We start from the raw sequence: 21,430 nt of genomic DNA, 5'->3' as shown, positions 1-21,430 counted from the left end.
GACTGCAACATGAAGGAAGATAACATCCTCTATTGGAGAGATTGTCATCAGTTGGTAGCTTGTTATGCAAGGTTCTCCAAAGGGTGAGGGTTTTGGAAGGAGGAATGGAGTTGTGCCAAATTAATTTAGCCCAACTAACATTCTGACCACCAGGGCAGTGAAATGTGTAAGCTTCTTTAAAAGAGAGGGTGCCATCATGAGAATGTTTCCAAGAGATATTGTCATCTGTCTGAACAATGGGAATGACTGTGTTAGCAATTAATTGGCTAAGTGCAAGATAGGCTTGTAGGATGCAAGTTGAGATATTTCAGCAAGAGTTGTGAATGTAACTGTTTAGAGTAGATTGAAGCAGGCTATGAAAATGTTGATGGATATGAAGAGTATGAACCAAAGGGTCTCCACCCCAGGGGTCTGTCCAGAATTTGATGTTTGCTCCATTACCAATCTTCCATTGACAATTATCTAGAATTTCACCATACTTGTGCTTAATACTGCTCCATACAGAGGAATAAACATGATATGAGATAGCTTTGTTGCCTCCAATGACCCTGCTTATGAGATATTGAGCCCAAGGAAGTTGAGAGTGAGAAAGCTCCCAACAAAGTTTAAGACCAACTGCTTCATTGATTTTAGAGAGATATCTATTGCCTAAACCACCTTCTTTCAATGGATAACAAGTTTTGTGCCATGCTACCGTAACTAGTTTCCCTGTGTTAACATCACCACTCCAGATAAAGTTTCTCATCCACTTTTCCAAATCTTTAATTAGAGTTGTTGGCCAAGAGTAGATTGAAATACAGTGAAGAAGCATACTTTGGATTACACTTCTAATTAATTGCACTCTTCCAGCAATAGATAGGAGAAAAGTTTTCCAGGCTGAGAGCTTTGATTTTATTTTGTTAGCAATTGGTTGAAGATAGACAGATTTTGGCTTGCCTTTGAATATTGGTACTCCTAAATATGTGAATGGAAGTGTACCAATCTTAAAACCTAACAAATTGGCTAAGTGAAGAAGCCTAGTATTAGAGTTTGATCCTGCAAATATTGAGGATTTTTGTGGATTGACAAGTTGACCAGAAATTTAAGCACATCTGAGAAAGATATTTGAAATAGCTTGAATATTGGAAGAAGTTCCTTTGCAAAAAGCATTATATCATATGCATAAAGGATGTGAGATGGAATAGCTTGATCTTTGGTACCAGGAATAAGAGTTAGCTTTCCTTCCCTTACCAGCTTAGTGATGTGTCTATTGATGACTTCCTCTGCAAGGCAAAATAAAAGAGGGGATAGTGGATCCCCTTGTCTGACCCCTCTGCTACAAGAAAAGTAACCATGTTGTCTTCCATTGAAAGAGATAGATAGCTTGCTGAATTAATGATGACTCTTATTCAGTTGCATAATTTTGAGTTAAAACCAAATGCTTTCAACACTTTAACGAGGAAACTCCAATTGAGAGTATCAAATGTCTTGGCAATATCAATCTTCATTGCCAGATTCCCTCCATAAGTTGTGTAAAGAATTAATAGGTTCAGATTTAAGACACGTAAGACAAGTGCAATCCTTTATTCCTCTTCCTTTGATAAATCCTCTGTGTGTCAGCGACTTTCTTATTGACTCATATACATGAAAATAACTATAAAGGTTGAAGTATGGAAACAATCATAGTTAATGTATTATAGTAATTCTCATCTATGATTAATTTGTTATATTTCTTCTAATTTTCATATTATAGATATTAATAAAAATAAAATTTTTAACTAATTTATGTCCTTGGTAAGATTTTTTTTTTTTTTTTATGAAATTGATAATTAATATATTATAAATATTATTATTTTTATGAAAATGATATTAAATTTTTTTAATATCACTACTTGATTATTGACAAACAGTTATCCCGTGCGAATTGTATGCCCTAACTACACTTTTTGGTCATTTAGACAAAATTAACGCCAAAACAATAAGGTATAGTTAGGGTATATATTTTGGTTGTTCTCTTTTTATCCAGAAATAATAAAATAAAAAGCTTATTTTAAGGACACACATTTTAAACAAAAGTATCACTTAAAAAAAATCTTAAAACAAATTTTGTCTAATGTTCGATTGAGTCTAATCCATAATTACATCTATCTACAAAAAATCATAAGTTTTAAGTATGATTTAATGAGAGACAATTCAATTGATTCACGTCTTAAATTGAAAAAAATATATCTCCATTGAATTCTCGCAACTTTGCTCATGTGTTTTTTACCCTTCATCTTTTCTAAAATACATATCGGTGAAATATGTTATAAGTATCGGCATATATGTGTGAAGTATCATATAAATATCTGGTCATTTTGATATTTTATGGATGCCCATCCACAAATATCGATGAAGTATCAATATCTGATACATATTCGTTACAAATACGTCACCATGATTAAATTATCTGAGCTTCATAGACGATAAGTCATTTTTTTCGTCAAATGTGACTTTGGCACATGGATCCAGTCTAGCACAAAAGGTCATGGTCTATTTAGAGGACGCGTAAGTGTCAAAGGTCAATGAGGTTGAAATTTAAAATAGGACTAAATTACACTATGGAAGTTTGAGTTTTGTAATAAATTGGTTCTTTAACTTATTTTGGTCACGCGTAAAAGTTTGAGTTTTTTAATAAATTAGTCCTTTAAGTTATTTTGGTCACACATAACATTTTCGATTTAATCCTTCTGCCACATCATCGATTTTGTAATGTTTAAGGACTAAATTGAAAATGTTTATAAAATTAAAAAACTTATGTATGTTACGAAAAATAACATTATCAACTCATTTTTGGAATAAGATGTGCCACATCTCTCTCTCTCTCTCTCTCTATATCTTGATATACTTGTTGATGCCAATGCATTATTATGAATACGAATATGACATGTAAATGCTTAAGAGAAAATAAGAAGCGATGCAAATACATTATTTTTATTAAGAATATGACATGTTTATCCTTAGAGGAAAGTAAGAAGCGATGCCAATACATTATTGTGAATAAAAATATGACATGTATATCCTTGGGAGAAATTAAAAATATTTTTGAACAATGTTTTTTTTGACTAGAAAGATGGGAGTTGCTTACCTCTTTTACGTACGAGTTGGTTTATTAATCCTTGTTAGTTGTATGGGTAATTAGGAGATTTTACACTTGTAAAGTGTGTTTTTGGGCTTCGAGTTCAGTAATCTCTCTCCGCTAGCTACCCGTACTTACTTGTATAAATAAATCCACAACTCAGCAAAGAGTGAGTTTTACAATCCTCTTTGTTTCTTTGAAATAACGGTGTTTTTGTGTCCCGTTTGGTGACTTTTCGACACTCCGTTCTTAACCGGTAACACACACACACACACTCTCTCTCTCTCTCTCTCTCTCTCTCTCGATATACTTTTACTTTGTAGATCTCATTACCATCATCAACTCTTCTTTTTCACTAACTACTTTCTCTCCATTCACTTTAATTTCTCTTGTTCATATAGCTCCAGTTCGATAAAAAAAATTCTTCGTATTTCCCCCCAAATTCTTCGTATTTGAACTCACTTTGACTAATTTCTAGGGTTACCGGAGCACCAAAATGAAAACTACTACTAATCAAGCTGATGAACTCGATGCTGCTGAGGCCATGCCACCGCCTAATTCCGTATGTATCTTCTCAATTCAATTCAATTTCAATTTCATTCTTCCACCTCAATTGCATTACACCTCATGCTGCTGCTGCTGCAATTCACTGAATGTTGTTGTTTGTTTCGTTGCAGAAAAGGGTCAGGGTCAAAAAAGAACTAACTTTTCAAGATATGTATCAAAACCAAGACTTGTTTGATCAGGATGATGATGATGATGATGACGATGATTGGGATCCATCTCAGAAGCAAGCTGATGATGATGATGGAGTTGGTCAGACCTCGGTGTCCGATGTCATCGATGAAGTTTCAGAACCCAATCCACTCCCTAATGCTGTAAGCGTCTTCTCAAATTATTGATCATTTGTATGTCTCATTTCCATGTGTGATCGAAACCAAGGTTTAAACTGAATTGTAATTGCTTCGTGATGTTTAATATTGTGGAAAATTGTAGTCTTATTGCAGTTGATGTGCTTACAATTTTATCTGTTTATTTAAATATTGAAAACCTTTGAGTTTACGGCCACAATCAGTGATTGAGACTGACAGTGTTGTTTGTTTGACTGCAGAAAAGGGTTAAGGTGCAAAAGGAATTGACTTTTCAGGACCTGTATCAAAGCCAAGAGTTGTTTGACGAGGATGATGAGGAGGACGATGATTGGGATCCAACTCAGTTGCAGAAATGTCTCGAAGTCATCAAGTGGTTCTGTAAAAATTGTACTATGGATAACCTAAACAATGATGTCTGTTGCCAAGTATGTTTGTAATTTTCCTTTATCATTGTATAGAGGAAATCTTATTATTTTATGGATAGTTATCAATCGTGATATATGAACTGGATTCGGTGGTGTTATTCATCTATTTTCATTATTACGAATCATTATTTAATTTTGCAAATATAATTCAGTGGTATCTTCTATGTACAGATATGTGGGGAGCATAAAGATTCTAAAATCCTGAGCCGTGGGCATTTTGCATCTCCCTTTGCACAAGATGAAGATCCAGATGAGATCCAGCCAAGTATAAAAAAACTGAAAGGTGAATATGCATGCTTGCTAATGATTCTGTCATAAAGTTATAGTCGAGTCCAAATGTTCCGCACCATGTTTCGGTAATACTGGACAAGTAATATTGCTTTCAAAAAGGAATCTTGGCCAATTTCCTTCCAAGTTTGTCAATTGGCTGCCTTCATTATGGCTGTTAATTTTGAGCTGTCAGAGTCGGGGATAGATGTTTATCATTAAATTTTATATGTTGATTCATTAAAATTTATAATCACTCTGTGGTTGCTCGACCTCAATTTCTTTTTCCCGTAGCACTCAAGTTAAATTAGGAGAGAAAAGAATGCACTATGAGATTTCGTACTCAACTGTCAGAGGACCAATTTCCTTTTAGACGTAAACCCTTCTTTTATACGTAAACACTGATCTAATTCCGCATATCGCTCTGTATTTGAAGAAACCTTATTTAAAAGCTTATTGTAGCCCATGCTTGATCCCAGCTGTTTAGGACAACTTTAATAAAAAGCTGAAAGACAGAATGACGATAAAGCAAAACAAAAACTGTATATAGATTCACATGACCTTTTTTTTAGTATTATAGAAAACATTAATTCAAGAAAATTACAATGTATCAACATGCACAGAAATATGCTATTCAGATTTTTATTTGTAGGTTCTGAATGTAGAGTTGTGCATCATACTACACATAAATCAAGGGAGATCTACGTTTTTTTTATCCCTTTAGCTTGTATGGAGTTATCTAAAGGAATTTTTACAGGCTGGTATCAGTATCACTTTTGTATATCCTTATGTTTATTCTTACTAAAGATATTATTATTCTCATATGATTGTATGTGGATTTTGCTTTGTGTGGTATCAAACTCCAAATTTATAACAGTATTACCCTTATCTTTGTAGATGTTGACTCACTTGAATCAGCAGCAAACAGTTCTACGGCAATTGGCTTTGATGAAAGAATGTTGTTACATGCAGAAGTATGGTTCTACTTGTTTTGTTGATTCTCTTTTTACCCCTCTTCAAAATTTGATGCTATGCCTTATTACTAGCCCACTAGCACATACAAGCATCGTCATTTTGGTCAATATCCAATCAATATTTTCTTTATTTTCAATGAAACACTAGCGTTTTCATGTCTTTGTTTTGTATGTCACTAAATAGCCCAAGCATTTTAAAAAATGCTGTAACAAACTCCCACTAACCCAAAATAACATAGACTTAATCAAATCATTATGAGTTACAATACTCATATATATAAGTCTGTGGTTAGTGGTTCTGAGTTTTCAATATTACAGAAGTCATATATCCACATAGGTACACGAATAGTAATTACTTATAGGGATAGCCTATTAAGAGAGTGTAATTACATATAGTCAAAATCAATAAATGTTCTACGACATTCAATTAATCCAAGTTTTATAAAAAAACGTGACTATGAAAATCCATAAAAGCAAAATAGGAAATTCAATAATCCCCAAATTGGATTAACATAGACACTTAGTTTAAAGAAAAAAATGTGGATTAATGTGGCCACTAGAATGTCAATTAACAAAAGAACATTTATGATTATCTCAAATTATAAGTACCACAAAAACACAATATCATACTCGATAGGAGTATTGATATTATACATTGTACTTACTATTTATGACCTCATAAAATGTGGAATGTTGGTAAAACAGAAGCACAATGTATATTTGCATGCCAAGAAATTATTGTGCATATTCCAACAAAATTGACTTAAGCATCCAATTATGATGCTCATTGAGATCGATAGAATTTTAACATATATCTCAATATAATAGAATGAGACTAAAGTTTAAAGTCTCTTAAGCTATGCCATATTTTATAGTGTGCACAAGAGTATATGGCGATAACGACAATAATATTGTGTACACATTTCTCTTGATCTCACATATATATATAAACAAGAGTGAGATTTCTCATTTGAGCTCATAATATATAATATTGTGTACACACTCCCACTGATCCCACATATATATAAACAAGAGTAAGTGGAATTCTCATTAGTGATCACTGATACAAAATATTATAATAATGTAATATTCAACAGTGGGATACTCAATTACTAGTGCAAGATCATCAACATAAGTGGTTATATAATTTTAGCCAATAGAGTTTCATGAACTCAACCACATATTTTGCACATGAGCATAGCAGAATTATTAACACAAGTGGTAACTCAAAGATAATATGAAATCCCTTAAATACATATTTTATCAATGGCAGATATCATCAAGAATTGGGTTTCATAGTTAACCACATATTCTGCATTTACAATTAAGGAGAACGTAAATTTTCATTTAAGAATTTTATAACACAAGATCTCCTTTTCACAATTAAAATTCCACAGAATTTTATAAACATAGTAACCGTTATATGACAGAGTATGATGATTATATAAAAATTTATCATCATATGAGTGAGATGAGTCTCTAAAAATAGGATAAAAGACTCTGTTCACAATTTTAATAACTCACTCAAAACTCAAATGCTACAATTATACTTACACAAATAGATACAAATTCTACATGTCAACTAACTATATCTCATAAACAAATATATTTATTTGTTTTCATATTTTAGATATGAAATAGAGACTTATATTGAGGATATTAATTATGTTATTGCTATTCTTTAATACTTTTGGAAGCTTATGACTATTTTCTCTTATATCCTCAATAATAATAAAATATAAGTCTTCTGTATTTCCGCTGCTTGTAACCTAATTGTTTCTCAAATTTGTGTAAGTATAATTGTAGCGTTTGAGTTTTGAGTGAGTTATTAAAATTGTGAACAGAGTCTTATATCCTATTTTAGAGACTCATCTCACTCATATGATGATAAATTTTTTATATAATCATCATACTCTGTCATATAACGGTTACTACGTTTATAAAATTCTGTGGAATTTTAATTGTGAAAAGGAGATCTTGTGTTATAAAATTCTTAAATGAAAATTTACGTTCTCCTTAATTGTAAATGCAGAATATGTGGTTAACTACGAAACCCAATTCTTGATAATATCTGCCATTGATAAAATATGTATTTATGGGGTTTCATCATTCAGAACTCACCCACCCTATAATAGTAAAGTTATACACTAGTGTATTTATGGGCAGCTCGAGGAGTTTTAGTTGATAATATATCAAAGTAGGGCTTTTCTTTTCCGAATATCTGATTCCATATATGAAAAATGTAGTTCTACTCTGTTCGTATTTATAGTCAGGTGTCAATATTAACCCTACTTTTTTTTTAATACTATCAACTAATTTCCATTTTAAACATACTCAAAGGAGCATGTTTTGTATGTATTATCTTTTAAATTTGTATATTAATTGTTTTGCAGTAAACTTTTAAGTGTTTCAAGACTATACCACTTTTGCGGTGAATTGTAATCATTCTGACATTATTTTACGAGCTTAATCATTCTGAAATGTTTCTGTTATTTACTTATATTATAGCTTTTGACTAATATCGACCCGGGTCTTGTCATAACCTGTGTATGGATATCATCTGCTATGCCGCTATGTTCCGTTTTCCCCCATCTTTTCTAAATCAGAAAAGGCTCGTTTGCTTGGTCCATGGTCTATGTTACACACCACAAAAGTTTCATCACTGTAGCATTTAATTTTGATGCATCACTATCCCATGCATGCACTATGATGATCTGTATTTTTCTTTGCTAAGAATTTCATGTCTGTCTATCTGATAATATATTTTCTGGTGGTTATTGGTTTGAGTAGGTTGAAATGAAATCACGTCCACACCCCGAAAGGCCAGATCGACTTCGAGCAATTGCTGCTAGTCTTGCCAGAGCTGGTATTTATCTATCCAATATTTGCTATTACCGTTCATTTTTTTGGGCTATCGATATTTACCACTTAGCCTTACTACTGATTTCCTTTCAATTTTCATTTGTCTTCGATAAATAGTCATACTGATCAAGTGCATTAATTGTCAAATTTGAGTCACATAGGTATATTTCCAGGAAGATGCCATTCAATTCCTGCTAGAGAAATCACTCAAGAAGAACTGATGATGGTAATTGCCTTCACTATACTTTGTATAAATATGTGCCGTGCACACACATTTCCACCTATTTAATAGCTTTTTTATCGAGAGATCCCCAAACAAATAAACGTAGGTCAATTGTTGGACATACTTGCCAATGATATTTATGGGATGTTGTTTTTGGAGGCAAAATTGATCTATTTCCTTAATTTAAATGTTACATGACATAAAACATAATTGGATCATGCTCTTTTTTATTAAACACCAACAATCATGGTTTTAGTATTGGTTATTCATCCAGTTCAAAAATATCTATGGAATAAATTTTTGTCAGCTGCATCTTGGCATTCAGTGATTATGTTGGTAGGATGACTTTTGTTTTCAGTTTCTGCCTTTGTTTCCCTTTCCTTTTTCTAACCATAGATCTCAAAGGCAACTGTTGGACCATCACGCAATTCTAACCATTTAAGATATTGGAATTGAAGGTTCATTCTTCGGAGCATATTGAATCTGTGGAAGTTACAAGCAAGTTAATGTCTAGGTGCGTTAATCTATTTCTTTATCGTGGTCTGTCACTCTATGTTATATTTTGTTTCTTCTTCCTTTTTTCCCTTTTGTATAGACAATATTGATTTTAATACAACTTGTATTCTGGCCAGTCCTCTTTACTGGATTTCATTAAATGCTTCAGTTTTAAAATTTTAATACCTCTTGCTTTACATTGGCAATAAATCTTTATCATGATCAATGATCTTTATGATTTCAGTTATTTTACTTCCGACACATACGCCAATGAGCATTCAGCATGTGCTGCTAGGTTGGCAGCTGGGTTATGTGCCGATCTTGCATCGGCAGTTATTTCTGGGCGTGCCAAAAATGGATTTGCTTTGGTACGAATCATTGAGTTGCCGTTCATAACCGTCATTAGAATTTGAACAATTTAAGGTTTGCTGTAGTTAATGCTTGTTCCTCACTAAAATCAGGTTAGACCTCCTGGTCATCATGCCGGTGTAAAAGATGTGATGGGGTTTTGCCTTCACAATAATGCTGCAGTGGCAGCATTGGCGGCCCAGGCTGCAGGGGCTAGGAAGGTGCTAATTTTAGATTGGGTAATGTCTTCACTCATCTATCTCTGAAATTATGCGATTTTCCTGAAGGCAGTGTTGACTAAGACATTCAATATGTTATTTAAGTATTAGTTGATTGTACTCCCTGATCATTGCAGGATGTTCATCACGGAAATGGCACACAGGAAATATTTGAGCAAAACAAATCAGTGAGCTGGATTTAATTATTATTTTGCTCTCCTTACTTTTACCTTTAATTGTATTAATATTGACCTTTTATTCAAGGGGGCTGATAATTTACACCCACCTAAAGTCACTAAGGAGTAAGTTAGCAACCCACACCCACTTGGTTTTGACTAAAATACCAACTTTCACTGTAGTAATCACTTGAAATTAAAGGCTAGTTGTCAATTTCACTCTAGTTTTTTTTAAAAACCTTAACTTCCTAAAACAGAACTATAATTCGGTACACCCAGGATTGAGAATTGACTTTGTAATATTTTTTTTTTTTTTTAACTTTGAATCTTCTATGTTAATGGTTTTTTGTTTTGCGTAAAAAACAAGAGGCTTAAGTGCTTTATTTTTTTTCTCTTCCAGTTTATTGTATTTTTTATTGGTTGAATAGTATTATATATTATATTTACTAGCTATGAAAACAGGGAAGAGGCTTTTAGTGGCTTTATCAAGAAAAGAAAAATAAACAAGGAAAACTTAGTAACCTTAATTCAACAACAACGGTAGATAGAACGTGTTATACCTGGGATAATGGTAATGGTAGATGGAACAACATTGTTATAGCTAAAAACGGTTACATGATATTTGAACTATTATTATTTTTTTAATTAATTAAATTAAACTTACAAAACTACCCTTCTGTTTAAAATTTGTTTGAATAATGGCAAATGAGTTTTTTAGTAAAAAAACAAGTAGGTGTAACTTGTTAACTTACTCCTGAGTGTGTTTAGGATGGTTGTAAATTAGCAGCCCCCTTTATTCAATGTTTTCCACATTGGTGTTTTTTTATTTTTTTTGAATTCGTTTCACTGTAGCATTTTATGAGCTATGGCACATCCTCACCATTTTAATGATGCTTATGAGTATTATCTATTCTGTAGGTCTTGTATATATCATTGCATAGACATGAGGATGGAACATTTTATCCCGGTACTGGAGGTGCTCACGAGGTATTTGATTGCAGACAAATTTTCAAATTAAACTGCTGCTGCTGGCCAACTCAGCCAAGCGCATTTTGGTCTGGTAGTAGAAATATTTTTATGGGATGTTTTTTTAAAGAAACTAAAACAGGTAGAGATAAAAATTTCATCGAGGAATTTAGCTCGGGTTATGCTGACAAAAAGGGCTGGGTTATACTTTAGTTTTGTCCTGTAGATACAATTTAAGAGTTTCATGGACAGGAGTTTGTCAAATAGAGTTCAGTATTACGTGTAAACTACTTGAAGATATGTATATACCTTTTTCTTTGAGATGCATACTGTTGGAAATTTCTCCTTCATTGCGGTCCGCCCCTAGCCGCCGCCTAATTGTGGCATTTTGGTTGCCTTCATTGCAGCCCTCAACACACCTTCATTGTATTGGGTTTGAAGGGGTGGATTTAGTCCCACTTAGAGACATGGCTTGTGTAGTGTTTATAAAGCTTAGACAACATCAACTTACAAGCCGGTTTTGTAAGGATGAGTTAGGCTCAATATAAAATCTGTTCAAGATTCAAACTTATGTCCTGATGATGGTTTAGTTATTGACTTATTTCCATGTGCTTTTGGTCAAATGGGTATTAATTTGTTTCTTCTATCTTGCTATTCTGCAATTTGGTTGCTGTACTTCTATCTTGGGTGTAGAAGGGATGCTGTCCATCATGTTTAAATTCTGAGAACTGAGAGCCTCCTAAGTTCATTTTTTTTCTTTTCAGGTTGGTTATATGGGTGCAGAAGGTTACTGTGTGAATATTCCATGGAGTCGAGGTGGTGTTGGTGATAATGATTACATTTTTGCATTTCAGCATGTTGTACTTCCTATAGGTTAGTATTTATTGGGGCCGATTGAAGTTTATTTTATTCCTTGCCCTAAAATATGTTGATCAATAATTTCAGAACCATGCCTTTTAGGAAGAGTAAATGATTAAGTAAAACAGCTTCAAGATGAGACATTTTTGTTTTTCCTTAATTACCAGGGAACACATAAAACAGATCTTCTCACGATTATAACATCAGTTGTTGAAATCAAAATGTGAATATCTAAGAAGAGGAGTAAATAATAAAATAATCTTAACTTTGGGGGGACTGAACTAATCACAAGTCACAACCAAAGATGTTTGACTTTTGAGAGGTAAAAGTGATCATAGAAAGGTAAAATTGATTTTTTTTTCCAAGATCAGTTGAGACTTGCATAGGGATATAGCATTGTTGTAGCTTTTTTGATCTGGACTTCCTTTTATGATCTCAATAAAAGTAATATCACAGTCAATGTACCAGAACCTATTTGCTAAGGAATTTATCAACATGCAAACTGTTTGTCAAAAGAAAGTCATAGTCTAATATGCCTGATGTACTTCCCAGGAAGATTGATTGATTGGCAGCTGGCAAAAATTCCAAAATTACATGAATGAAAAATAAGTTTAGTATAGGTTGGTTCGGAATATTGGATTATACCATGTTTTTTATCTTAAAGAGTGCCTTTGTTTCATGATAGTCTATTCTACCTTTTGGTTGTATTTTTAAAAATAGGCAATATTCTCTGCTTGAAACATTGACATTGAATGGTATTCCTTTTCAGCTTCTGAATTCGCTCCAGATTTTACCATAATATCAGCAGGATTTGATGCTGCTAGAGGTGATCCCCTTGGAGGTTGCGATGTAAGAATTTTAACTCGATCTTCATCCTTTTGTTGGCCTTCTTGTAATCATTTTATTAAAATAAAATCATTGGCAGGACTATGCAATAAGTTACATCTATCCACCATATAAAGAACCTAATCTCCTGTTTGATTTTTTTTTAATGACAAATCTTCTGCTTAGTTTTATTAAGGATTAAAAACGTCACTATACTTAAAAATTGAAATAACTTAATTTGTTAGCATGCTATTGGGCTTACATCGAGTTTTTCATCTATTATGCAGATTACTCCCTCTGGCTATGCACAGATGACACACATGTTGAATGCCCTTTCTGGTGGAAAAATGCTTGTTATTCTTGAGGGGGGGTTTGTGGCTCATACCTTTCTTAACTGTTTAGTATTCTATTAAGCTCTAGATTTTGCTTCAAGTTGATCTAAATACATTTTATTGCAGCTATAATCTTCGCTCTATATCATCTTCTGCAACTGCAGTAATCAAGGTGAATTCTTCTGCCGTTCATTATCTATGGTGATATCCCTGCTTTGGGTGTGCCCCTTTCATTTATTGTTTTATCCCTTCTGGAATACTGGTGGAATTGACCAGTCATTTAGATTTTTCATGTATATATGCAATTTTTTGCATGACTGTGACTTGTGAGAATAATAAATCAGAGCTATTTTTGTTGTCGATAATTTTTGGTTTCTGACTGGGGTTCTATTGGAACAGGTATTACTGGGTGAGAGTCCTGTACCTGAACTGGAAAATAGTTTCCCTACCAAATCTGGCCTCCAAACTGTTTTCGAAGTCCTCGACATTCAGAATAATTTTTGGCCTTCCTTGAAACCTATCTTTAAAAATGTGATGTCACTTTGGGAAATGCAATGTCTTGGGAAAAAAGGTGAGGAACTGTCTTGATTTGTATTTGTTAAATTTTGCCGCCTTATTTCTTTCTGTAATTGTTTTATTTTGATATATTTGACCTTGCTGGGTTGGAATGGCGGGATTACCTGTGGGTAGGGGATTATTATTATTATTTTTTTTTTTACAGATTTTTGTTTTTTTTTGTTTTTCCTGGAAACAGCCTCTTGTGTAAAACAGGGTAAGGCTACGTACAATACACCAAATGGTGGGACCCCTTCCCAGACCCTGCATATGCGGGAGCTCTAGTGCACCGGGTTGCCCTTTTTGTTTTTTTTGTTTTTGACGATTGTAGGTAGGGGAAATTTGGTATCTCATCCCCCGCTTTTAAAAAATTCTGTTCACCCTTGCAGTAGAGATTAGAATTAGGACTTTTGGTGAAGCTCTGAAGTACCTAATTACAATTATGATTTTTTTAGGCAAACAGACAAAAAAGAGACGCCGAATTTTGGCACCAATGTGGTGGAGGTGGAGTCGCAGAAGTTTCTTATTCCATATGCTGAACGGCCATCTTCGTGTAAAATCAAAATGACTTTGCTGAGCTGAATTTGAAGTACAGGAATACCTATTAGTTATCAGCATTTTGTATATTCCATCTTGATTCGAGACAAATATATTTTTTGGTTGACCTTGTAAGTGCGGAGGTTGGCACAGGAATTGGGAGAGAGGGGAAGAAGGGACCCCTGGGGTAGAAGTAAAGGACAAAATGACTTCCCTGTTCCTTGTTTGAATATTTTAGAAGCTGCTAAGATAGGAATGTGAGAAATTAATCATCTTTGTACTTGTTAATTGAAAAGCAAATTGACATTAGAAACACCGCCTTTCAATTTAATGCATGCAAAATTTTCCGTTCTTGAATTGGGTTTAAATGTTAACATGTCAAGCGTAAGCTCATTCTTTTTAGAATTTTGTACAAATTAATTGAAGGCTGTGCCGTGCTTGTTATCTAATGAGAGAACCTCTTGTTGGCAACAAAAAGTTGTTTTAATAGGGCTCTGTTTGTATATGAGTTTATCGATTAAGATAAGTGCATGCGAGATTGTTTGGTATAACTTGTGAAACAGCTGATGACATGGTTATAAGCTGTTTTCGGCTTATTTCCTTAAGCTCTCTAAGATAGCTTATGGAAGCAGTCTATAGCATGTATGAAAACAATTTAACTTTGCTATAAAATTAGTTTAAATATAAGTGTTTGTCATGATAAATGCTAATGCTATAAGCGGTACATGAAGTTGTTTATCCATACATGGCCTAATTATACATAGGCAATGAATTGGCATACAACTTTCCTGAGTCGTGATGACCCAGAAACAAGGAAGCTGGACCTGAAGGTTCCAGTTAAGTTTTGACATTTGACAACAAAAATAGCGAAGTTTAGACTTTTTGCAAAGTGCATTCACTAATGCTTCTAATAATTGTGTAAAATTTAGTGGATTTGTCTTGGATCCTGGTGGGAGTAATCCAACATCCAGTCTGCTATGTCTACTATTATGAAGGAGCTTAGAAGATAGAATGGAAGCAAACAAGTAGAAACCCACCATTAGACAAAAAAAAGAGCTTTACTGAGCTATATATGGATCTTGCCTGAAATAATTTAGAGCTAGCCACATTCCTTGTATGAGATGCAATTGTCAGTAGGCATGGCAACAGAACCCGTACCCGCGGGCACCCACCCGAACCCGCCCCGATTTTGACGGGGAAAATCCGCTTTGACTGGGTTTGGGTTTGGGTTTGGGTTTTCCCCGATTTTAAAGGATGGGGGTGGGGCGGGTAATGGGGAAACATGTACCCACCCCGAACCCGCCCCCGAACCCGCCCCGATTATATTAAATTACATAATTACCCCTATTTTAACTTGTATATTTTATATAGGTGAAATATTAATGTTTATATTATAACTTGTATATTTTATATAGGTGAAATATTAGCTAGTGGCGTTACTTCCCTCTTTGAAGATGGTCAATAGTATTTTGAGAAAAGAGAAAGAAAGAAGACTACATTGGTGGTGGCAGCTTATCTAGCTACTTTTGTTAGCAATTTCAATGAACAATGATTTTTATCTACTTAGTTAGCAATTTCAATGAACAATGATGTAGAATATTTTTGGTTATGTGGTTGTTTTGATGGCAGTTTTGGAATATTGGTTTGGTTATGTCGTTGTTTTGATGGTAGTTTGGAATACTCTTATCTACTAGTACAATATTATGTGGTTTTGATAAATTTGATATTGGTTTTGATAATTTGGATTACGAGTTGTATGGTTGCTGCACTTTATTTGAAATAATTTTTTTTGTATGTTCGGACGAATTTTGGGTTCATGATATATGTTCTAGTTTGGGCCAAGGGATTATGTTTATTAAAAATTTGAATCCACTGCGGGTATGGGGGCGGGGCGGGGATACCCGAACCCATTTGGGATGGGGTTTGGGTTCAATTATTCATCCCCGTTGGGGTACGGGGCGGGGAACGGGGCTTTATCAGGGAATTGGGTTTGGGGATGGGGTAGGTAAAAACCGTCCCCGCTCCGCCCCAATGCCATGCCTAATTGTCAGAAGATAGAGATGAAAGTGAAAGTGTAGGAAGAATACATGGACGTAGCTGTTGTCCCCAGTCAGTCCATCTCTCACTTTTTCTCTTGCATAATTCAAAAATCTACGTATGTTGCGTTTGATTCAAGTTGAATTTGAGTACTCTCAATGAAGAAATGTCATATTAACCAACTTTTTGTATGCCTGTTAAATTCAATGTATTTGTGTTGTCTGCATGAATTTATGGACTTTTGTTCGAATTTATGGACAAGTGGCATTTAAATCATTATGTTAAATGCCGATTTTGGAAAAAACAGCCTTTATAAATACATAGTGATAGATTCTACTAATCATGTTAAGATTTTTCATGTTACTGACGTATCTAATGATGCCTTTTTCAATAATAGTTTTAAGTCTTGATTTCCTATAAATAACAGGACACGTATCATAACTTTTAGATACAGGCTTTAAATTTAGTGATGTTTATGGAAAATAGCAAGTTATTTTTACACAACTTTCATAAAGGCACTCAACAACAACCACTAGACCCCTTTTGCAAGGCACTCAATTCATTATTAACTTGTGTTTACACTGATCATATACAGTCATAAAAAAGTTTCTGAGCAATTTATTTCATTTTTCTTTATATATTATATGCATTTGGAAGAGAATTTGACAAGTGCAAAGGATTTAAATTATGGATTGTATGTCTAATTTACAATAAAACCCCTTTATTTTCTAGCCCTCGACTCTTTCCTTTTTCAAGTTTTTGCATGTATTTGGGTTTTTTTTGTTGTTGAATAATTTGCATGTATTTGGGTTGGTCGTATAATTTATTTATTTATTTTCAAAATATTTTCCCTTTTTACATTGTATAATCTCCTTAGAAAATGATTAATTAAATTTCTGTTTGTCTAACTTTTTTAGCATAGTAGTGCTTCTCCGCACGAACTTTTTTGTCGTACGAAAAGTTACAAAGGAGAGAAAATGAATGGAATAATAAAAAGTTGGCTTAAATGCAATTTTAGTCCCCCATGTTTTCAAATTGTGCAATTTTGGTCCCCCTAGTTTATTTTGAGCAATTTTAGTCCCCCATGTTTACCCCCTTTTTGATTTTAAAGTCCCCACACCCATATGTGGTTGGATTTCTTTGAAGTCTATGATAGTAACATAAACCTTTCACACTTGATCAATTTCCCCTTTTCATCCGTTCTCTTCCATTCTACCTCCCCAGTAGACTTCCTTGAACCCTCTTTGTTTCCGACAACAGCCCCGCCGTATTCATCAACCAAAAATCAACAACTCCCATCCCCACCACCACAACAACCTTCCACCACCCAACACAACCATCGTCATCACACATTCCATCCCCTTCACTGTCTTCCTTCAAAAATACTTTCCCGCAACGGTTTAACCTGTCACCATCACCCACCATAACCTCATCCAAACTCCCATATACCCTCTCTTCCTCACCACCAAACTCACACATACTTTGATATCCAAACTCCCCCCATAGTTTGCCGCAAGTGTAGTGAATGGGGAGACAACACGGAGAAAGAGAAAACATAGAGAGGAAGAGATGAGAAATAATTTGATTTTTCTAAATCAAATTCTTAATTGCATTGAATTGGACAATCTTGGTTTGTGTTTGGTGGTAATGAGAAGCATCAGAGCCATGGTACTTGTTGAGATGAGAATAGAAGAGATGAAAAGGGAAAAAGTGATCAGGTGTGAAAGGTCTATCGTACCATCATAGACTTAAAACAAATCAAACCACATATGGGTGTAGGGACTTTAAAATCAAAAAGGGGGTAAACATGGGGGACTAAAATTGCTCAAAAAATATTAAGGGGACCAAAATTGCACAATTTAAAAACTTGGGGGACTAAAATTGCATTTAAGCCTAAAAAGTTAATCTTACAATGGGAGTATTGGAGTATATGGTTATAGTCAGTTATATTGTTGGTTAGTTCAATTACGGTAGTTATATATAAGTACTGTCTGGATTGGCTATAGTTAGTTTGCTATGTTTGCTCATCTATACTTGTCATGAGAATTTTGAATGATTTTGCAAATCAGTATCATAGGACTTGAACATATATCCAAAATTAGTCTAACTCATCCCAAAAACTTGAATGGTTTGGGGAGTGGAGTGTCCAAAACACCAAGTATGTGTATTTCAATGCTACAAAAAGAACTATTTATTAGCATCTCTAGGAGACATGACATGATCATAATCTTGGCAACAAAGAGAAGTTCATTACTTTCCTTCGAATTTAATATAATCATATCTATGTACATATACACCAAGACCCACCACCTAATAAGGAAATCTACTAAATCAACTAAAACATAGTGTATACTTAGTTTTAGTACTATTATTGAATTCCTCAAATTCTTTTTGAGTAAATTAACTAGAGCAAATTTAGCATAGCAAAGTTGCGACTTAACTTTCCACATAAAAGAGGATTTTTCTTTAAATCCTCATAAAAACTAACAACAAATAAAAGAAAGAGGAGTTGAGCCAACATTGGTTGGTTCAGTTGGTAAGAATTCAGCCTAAATCCCACAAGAATCTAACTTTGAATTCCGCAGCCAATGTGAGAATCTCATCGGTGTTAAATATGTAAGTACCTCTGTCACTACACTCTGAGTCTTGAGACTTTCCCCGACCCTGATGAGCCTCCAAAATCCAACTCTCCTAAACTTTATTTTCGACAAAAAAAAAAAAAAAAAAAAAAAAGAGTTGTCATTGGTGCATTGTTGGAGGTGCCATAGGGTAAGCAAGAGGTACAACATAAGGTGGATGATGATGAGGATGATGGGGAAGCATAACAGGTGTCCCAACTGCAGATGCCATATGAGCAGGAGGAGCAACAACAGGATGTCCAACTGGTGCTCCATACATTCCTAAACCACCAGGACGATGATGAGGCTGAACTCTATGCTTCATTGATTGTCCTAAACCCATTGTATTTGAAGGGATTGTGTTACCATGTTGACCTGTTATTGGTGCTTGATGATTACTAGCTACATCTCCATTGTTAACACTAGTAATATCATGGATACTAGACCTTCTTCTATCTCTATTCATTGAATTCAACCTTATGAAATACTTTTGTGCATGACTTGCTACTTGTGTTGGTGTCCTAGATATCACAAAGTTCCTTGATATACTTCTCCAATCTCCTTTTCCAAATTTGTCTAAACCAAGTAAAAATAACCTGAAAAAAAAAAAGAAACAAATTAAAAAACTTGTTACTTAATTAACCATGTTAATTAATTACCTTGAATTGAAATGAATCCTTGTTGAAATTTTGTACATCTAGCTCATATAGCTAATGAAATATATTTGTGCACACGGAAAGACAAAGTGACAGACAAACAAATAGACAGACAGACAGACATATAGATTAATAGATAGATAGATAGATAGACGAGAGATCGATGAACAATTATATGAAGGGTTCAATTCAAGAAGTGTAAATGTAATTATAAAGCACCTATGCTCTTCTTCTGTCCATGGAATTCCTTTTCTCCTTTCTTGTTCTGATGATGATGATGACCTTGACAATCCACCTTTACCACTACTATGGTGGGTAGAGTCATGTCCTAAACCAGAAAACCCACTTCCAAAATTACAACTTGATCTTTTATCTGAACTTGTGGTGGCCTTAGAAGAATCTTTGTTTGAAGAATTAATAGTATATAATTCATTAGCATAATTTGGCAATGATACATGACCTTCCTCAATTGCACTAACATCATCTACCAACACTTGGTAATGTTGTTTCACTTGTTCCATACTTTTGTTGGGGACAGATGAAGCAATCTTTTCCCATTGTTCTTTTGAATCTTCTTTTTCAATCCAATGCATGGCTATAGCATTCTCAAATGCTTTTTCTTCTTCATAGCTCCAAATGGCTCCACTTGATGACATGTTGGCCCTTGGTTGGATTTCTTTGGAATTATGGTTCAAAGTTTAGAGAATGAGAATGGTGAAATTAATTGAAGATGGGTGAGTGTGTGTGTAATGTAAGTCTTTTTGTGAGTGGAATTTGTCTCTACATGACATGGTAGTATAGAGGGTGCGCAGGATAAGGGGAAGAATAAATTTTGAGAGGACCACACAATGAAATTTAAGGGAAGTGTTGTTATTTGTCATGTTGGTTCATGTAATATTTTTGTTTCACCCTCAGTTACACCGACAAAATTGTCGGTATTTTGCTTTCTTAACCATGATTATTGTCGTAAAGAAAAACCGTCGAGATTAATGAGAAATCATAGGTCTCTTTTTGGAGGGATATTTTGATTAGATGTACTAGAATTTCAAAATATAATCCATTTATTCGTATTTTTTAAAGTTTACAAATATGTGGTTCGTCGGGGTGGTAAATAGCTCGAACATCTTAAATGAGTAGTTAGATGTTCCATCTCCGGCTTATGTGTATGGACGAAAATCTAGTTGAGAGGGGAGAATCTACTTTGTTTGCCCAATAATTTCCTACAAAGATTAGTAGTTAATGCTAAATAAGATGATGGGATATTTCATATCTTCTATAAAATATATATATATATATATATATATATATATATATATATTTGATAGTTTAAGAATTTTGCACATATATTAATATATATATATCTTTGATAGTTTAAGAATTTTGCACATATATTAAAAAAGTCATTTCAATATTAACATACATTTATACCAAAATATATCCTTATATTTTTCATGAATTATTTTACGAATTCTCATTTTTTTTAAATGCAAAGAGTATAGTCTATATATAAATACTCCACAACAAATAATTTAACAAAAATAAATCATCTTAATTATATCAAATGTATAATTATAAAACAAAGGTAAGTTACATTGAAATTCTAGAGCACTCATTGTTTTGAAACAAAATTAAAATGCTAAAAACACTTTTAAAACGGGGTATATGTTTTTTCTATTCAATCAAGAGGTGATATAAGGACGACATGAATCATGATTAGACCATGATCCAACAACCAATATCTATGGCATTCCATGAGCCAACAACCAATATCTATGGCATTGAAAGTACTATGACTATGTACAATTTGTATCCAACATTTTCCTCATGCATATTTTTTAATCAAGCAATGTCTCCCTGCACACAGCTGCAGATATATTTTTTTAAAAAAAATAAAGTTAGTTTTGATGTTGTTAGTCTCACATTGCTTAGATTCTCAGACTCTTTAGTGTATAAATATGCTCTCTATCTTCGTACTTTGAGCTATCTTTTTGGATGAGATCCAAACTTGTTCAAGAGATCTATTCAAACATATGTTTTTCATACAAACCAGTTATAAATCGAACCCTAAGTCAAATAGTTAGGATGTGTT

The 21,430-nt window shown here is 33.8% G+C and overlaps 2 protein-coding genes across 5 annotated transcripts; one reads left to right on the top strand and one right to left on the bottom strand.

Annotated features, from left to right (window-relative positions):
- The first annotated feature begins 3,268 nt into the window (after window positions 1–3,268).
- Window positions 3,269–14,387, top strand: HDA15 (histone deacetylase 15). 3 transcript variants are annotated; one of them, XM_085734218.1, is made up of 19 exons: window positions 3,269–3,353; window positions 3,576–3,659; window positions 3,775–3,975; window positions 4,209–4,394; window positions 4,566–4,677; window positions 5,559–5,635; window positions 8,426–8,501; window positions 8,659–8,723; window positions 9,179–9,234; window positions 9,460–9,583; window positions 9,677–9,802; window positions 9,919–9,969; window positions 10,876–10,944; window positions 11,688–11,796; window positions 12,551–12,630; window positions 12,894–12,976; window positions 13,065–13,110; window positions 13,338–13,509; window positions 13,949–14,387. In XM_085734218.1, exons 2-19 carry the CDS (start codon window positions 3,594–3,596, stop codon window positions 14,059–14,061), a joined length of 1,812 nt encoding a protein of 603 aa, XP_085590344.1. In that variant the 5' UTR covers window positions 3,269–3,353; window positions 3,576–3,593; the 3' UTR covers window positions 14,062–14,387. The 3 variants fall into 3 exon arrangements, with proteins under 3 accessions (XP_085590344.1, XP_085590346.1, XP_085590345.1); XM_085734220.1 differs by having other exon boundaries at window positions 13,693–14,387; XM_085734219.1 differs by having other exon boundaries at window positions 3,269–3,659.
- A 3,909-nt stretch (window positions 14,388–18,296) lies between these two features.
- Window positions 18,297–20,073, bottom strand: LOC146902127 (Duplicated homeodomain-like superfamily protein). Of its 2 annotated transcripts, XR_015021567.1 has the most exons (3): window positions 19,561–20,073; window positions 18,692–19,281; window positions 18,297–18,616 (listed from the first exon to the last, which is right to left on the bottom strand). XR_015021567.1 is itself a non-coding variant. In XM_085732904.1 (2 exons), the coding sequence occupies exons 1-2, from the start codon at window positions 19,995–19,997 to the stop codon at window positions 18,807–18,809; spliced, it is 912 nt and encodes a 303-aa protein (XP_085589030.1). In that variant the 5' UTR covers window positions 19,998–20,073; the 3' UTR covers window positions 18,297–18,806. The 2 variants fall into 2 exon arrangements, 1 of the variants encoding a protein (XP_085589030.1); XM_085732904.1 differs by having other exon boundaries at window positions 18,297–19,281.
- Window positions 20,074–21,430: the final 1,357 nt, after the last annotated feature.

The sequence above is a fragment of the Medicago sativa genome, chromosome 8 (assembly GCF_051527215.1).
Source record: "Medicago sativa cultivar Bolivia chromosome 8, Bolivia_mono, whole genome shotgun sequence".
In the NCBI taxonomy this organism is placed as follows: domain Eukaryota; kingdom Viridiplantae; phylum Streptophyta; class Magnoliopsida; order Fabales; family Fabaceae; genus Medicago; species Medicago sativa.
The sequence above is the reverse complement of the archived record's forward strand: the minus strand, read 5'-3'. Positions and strand labels throughout refer to the sequence as shown.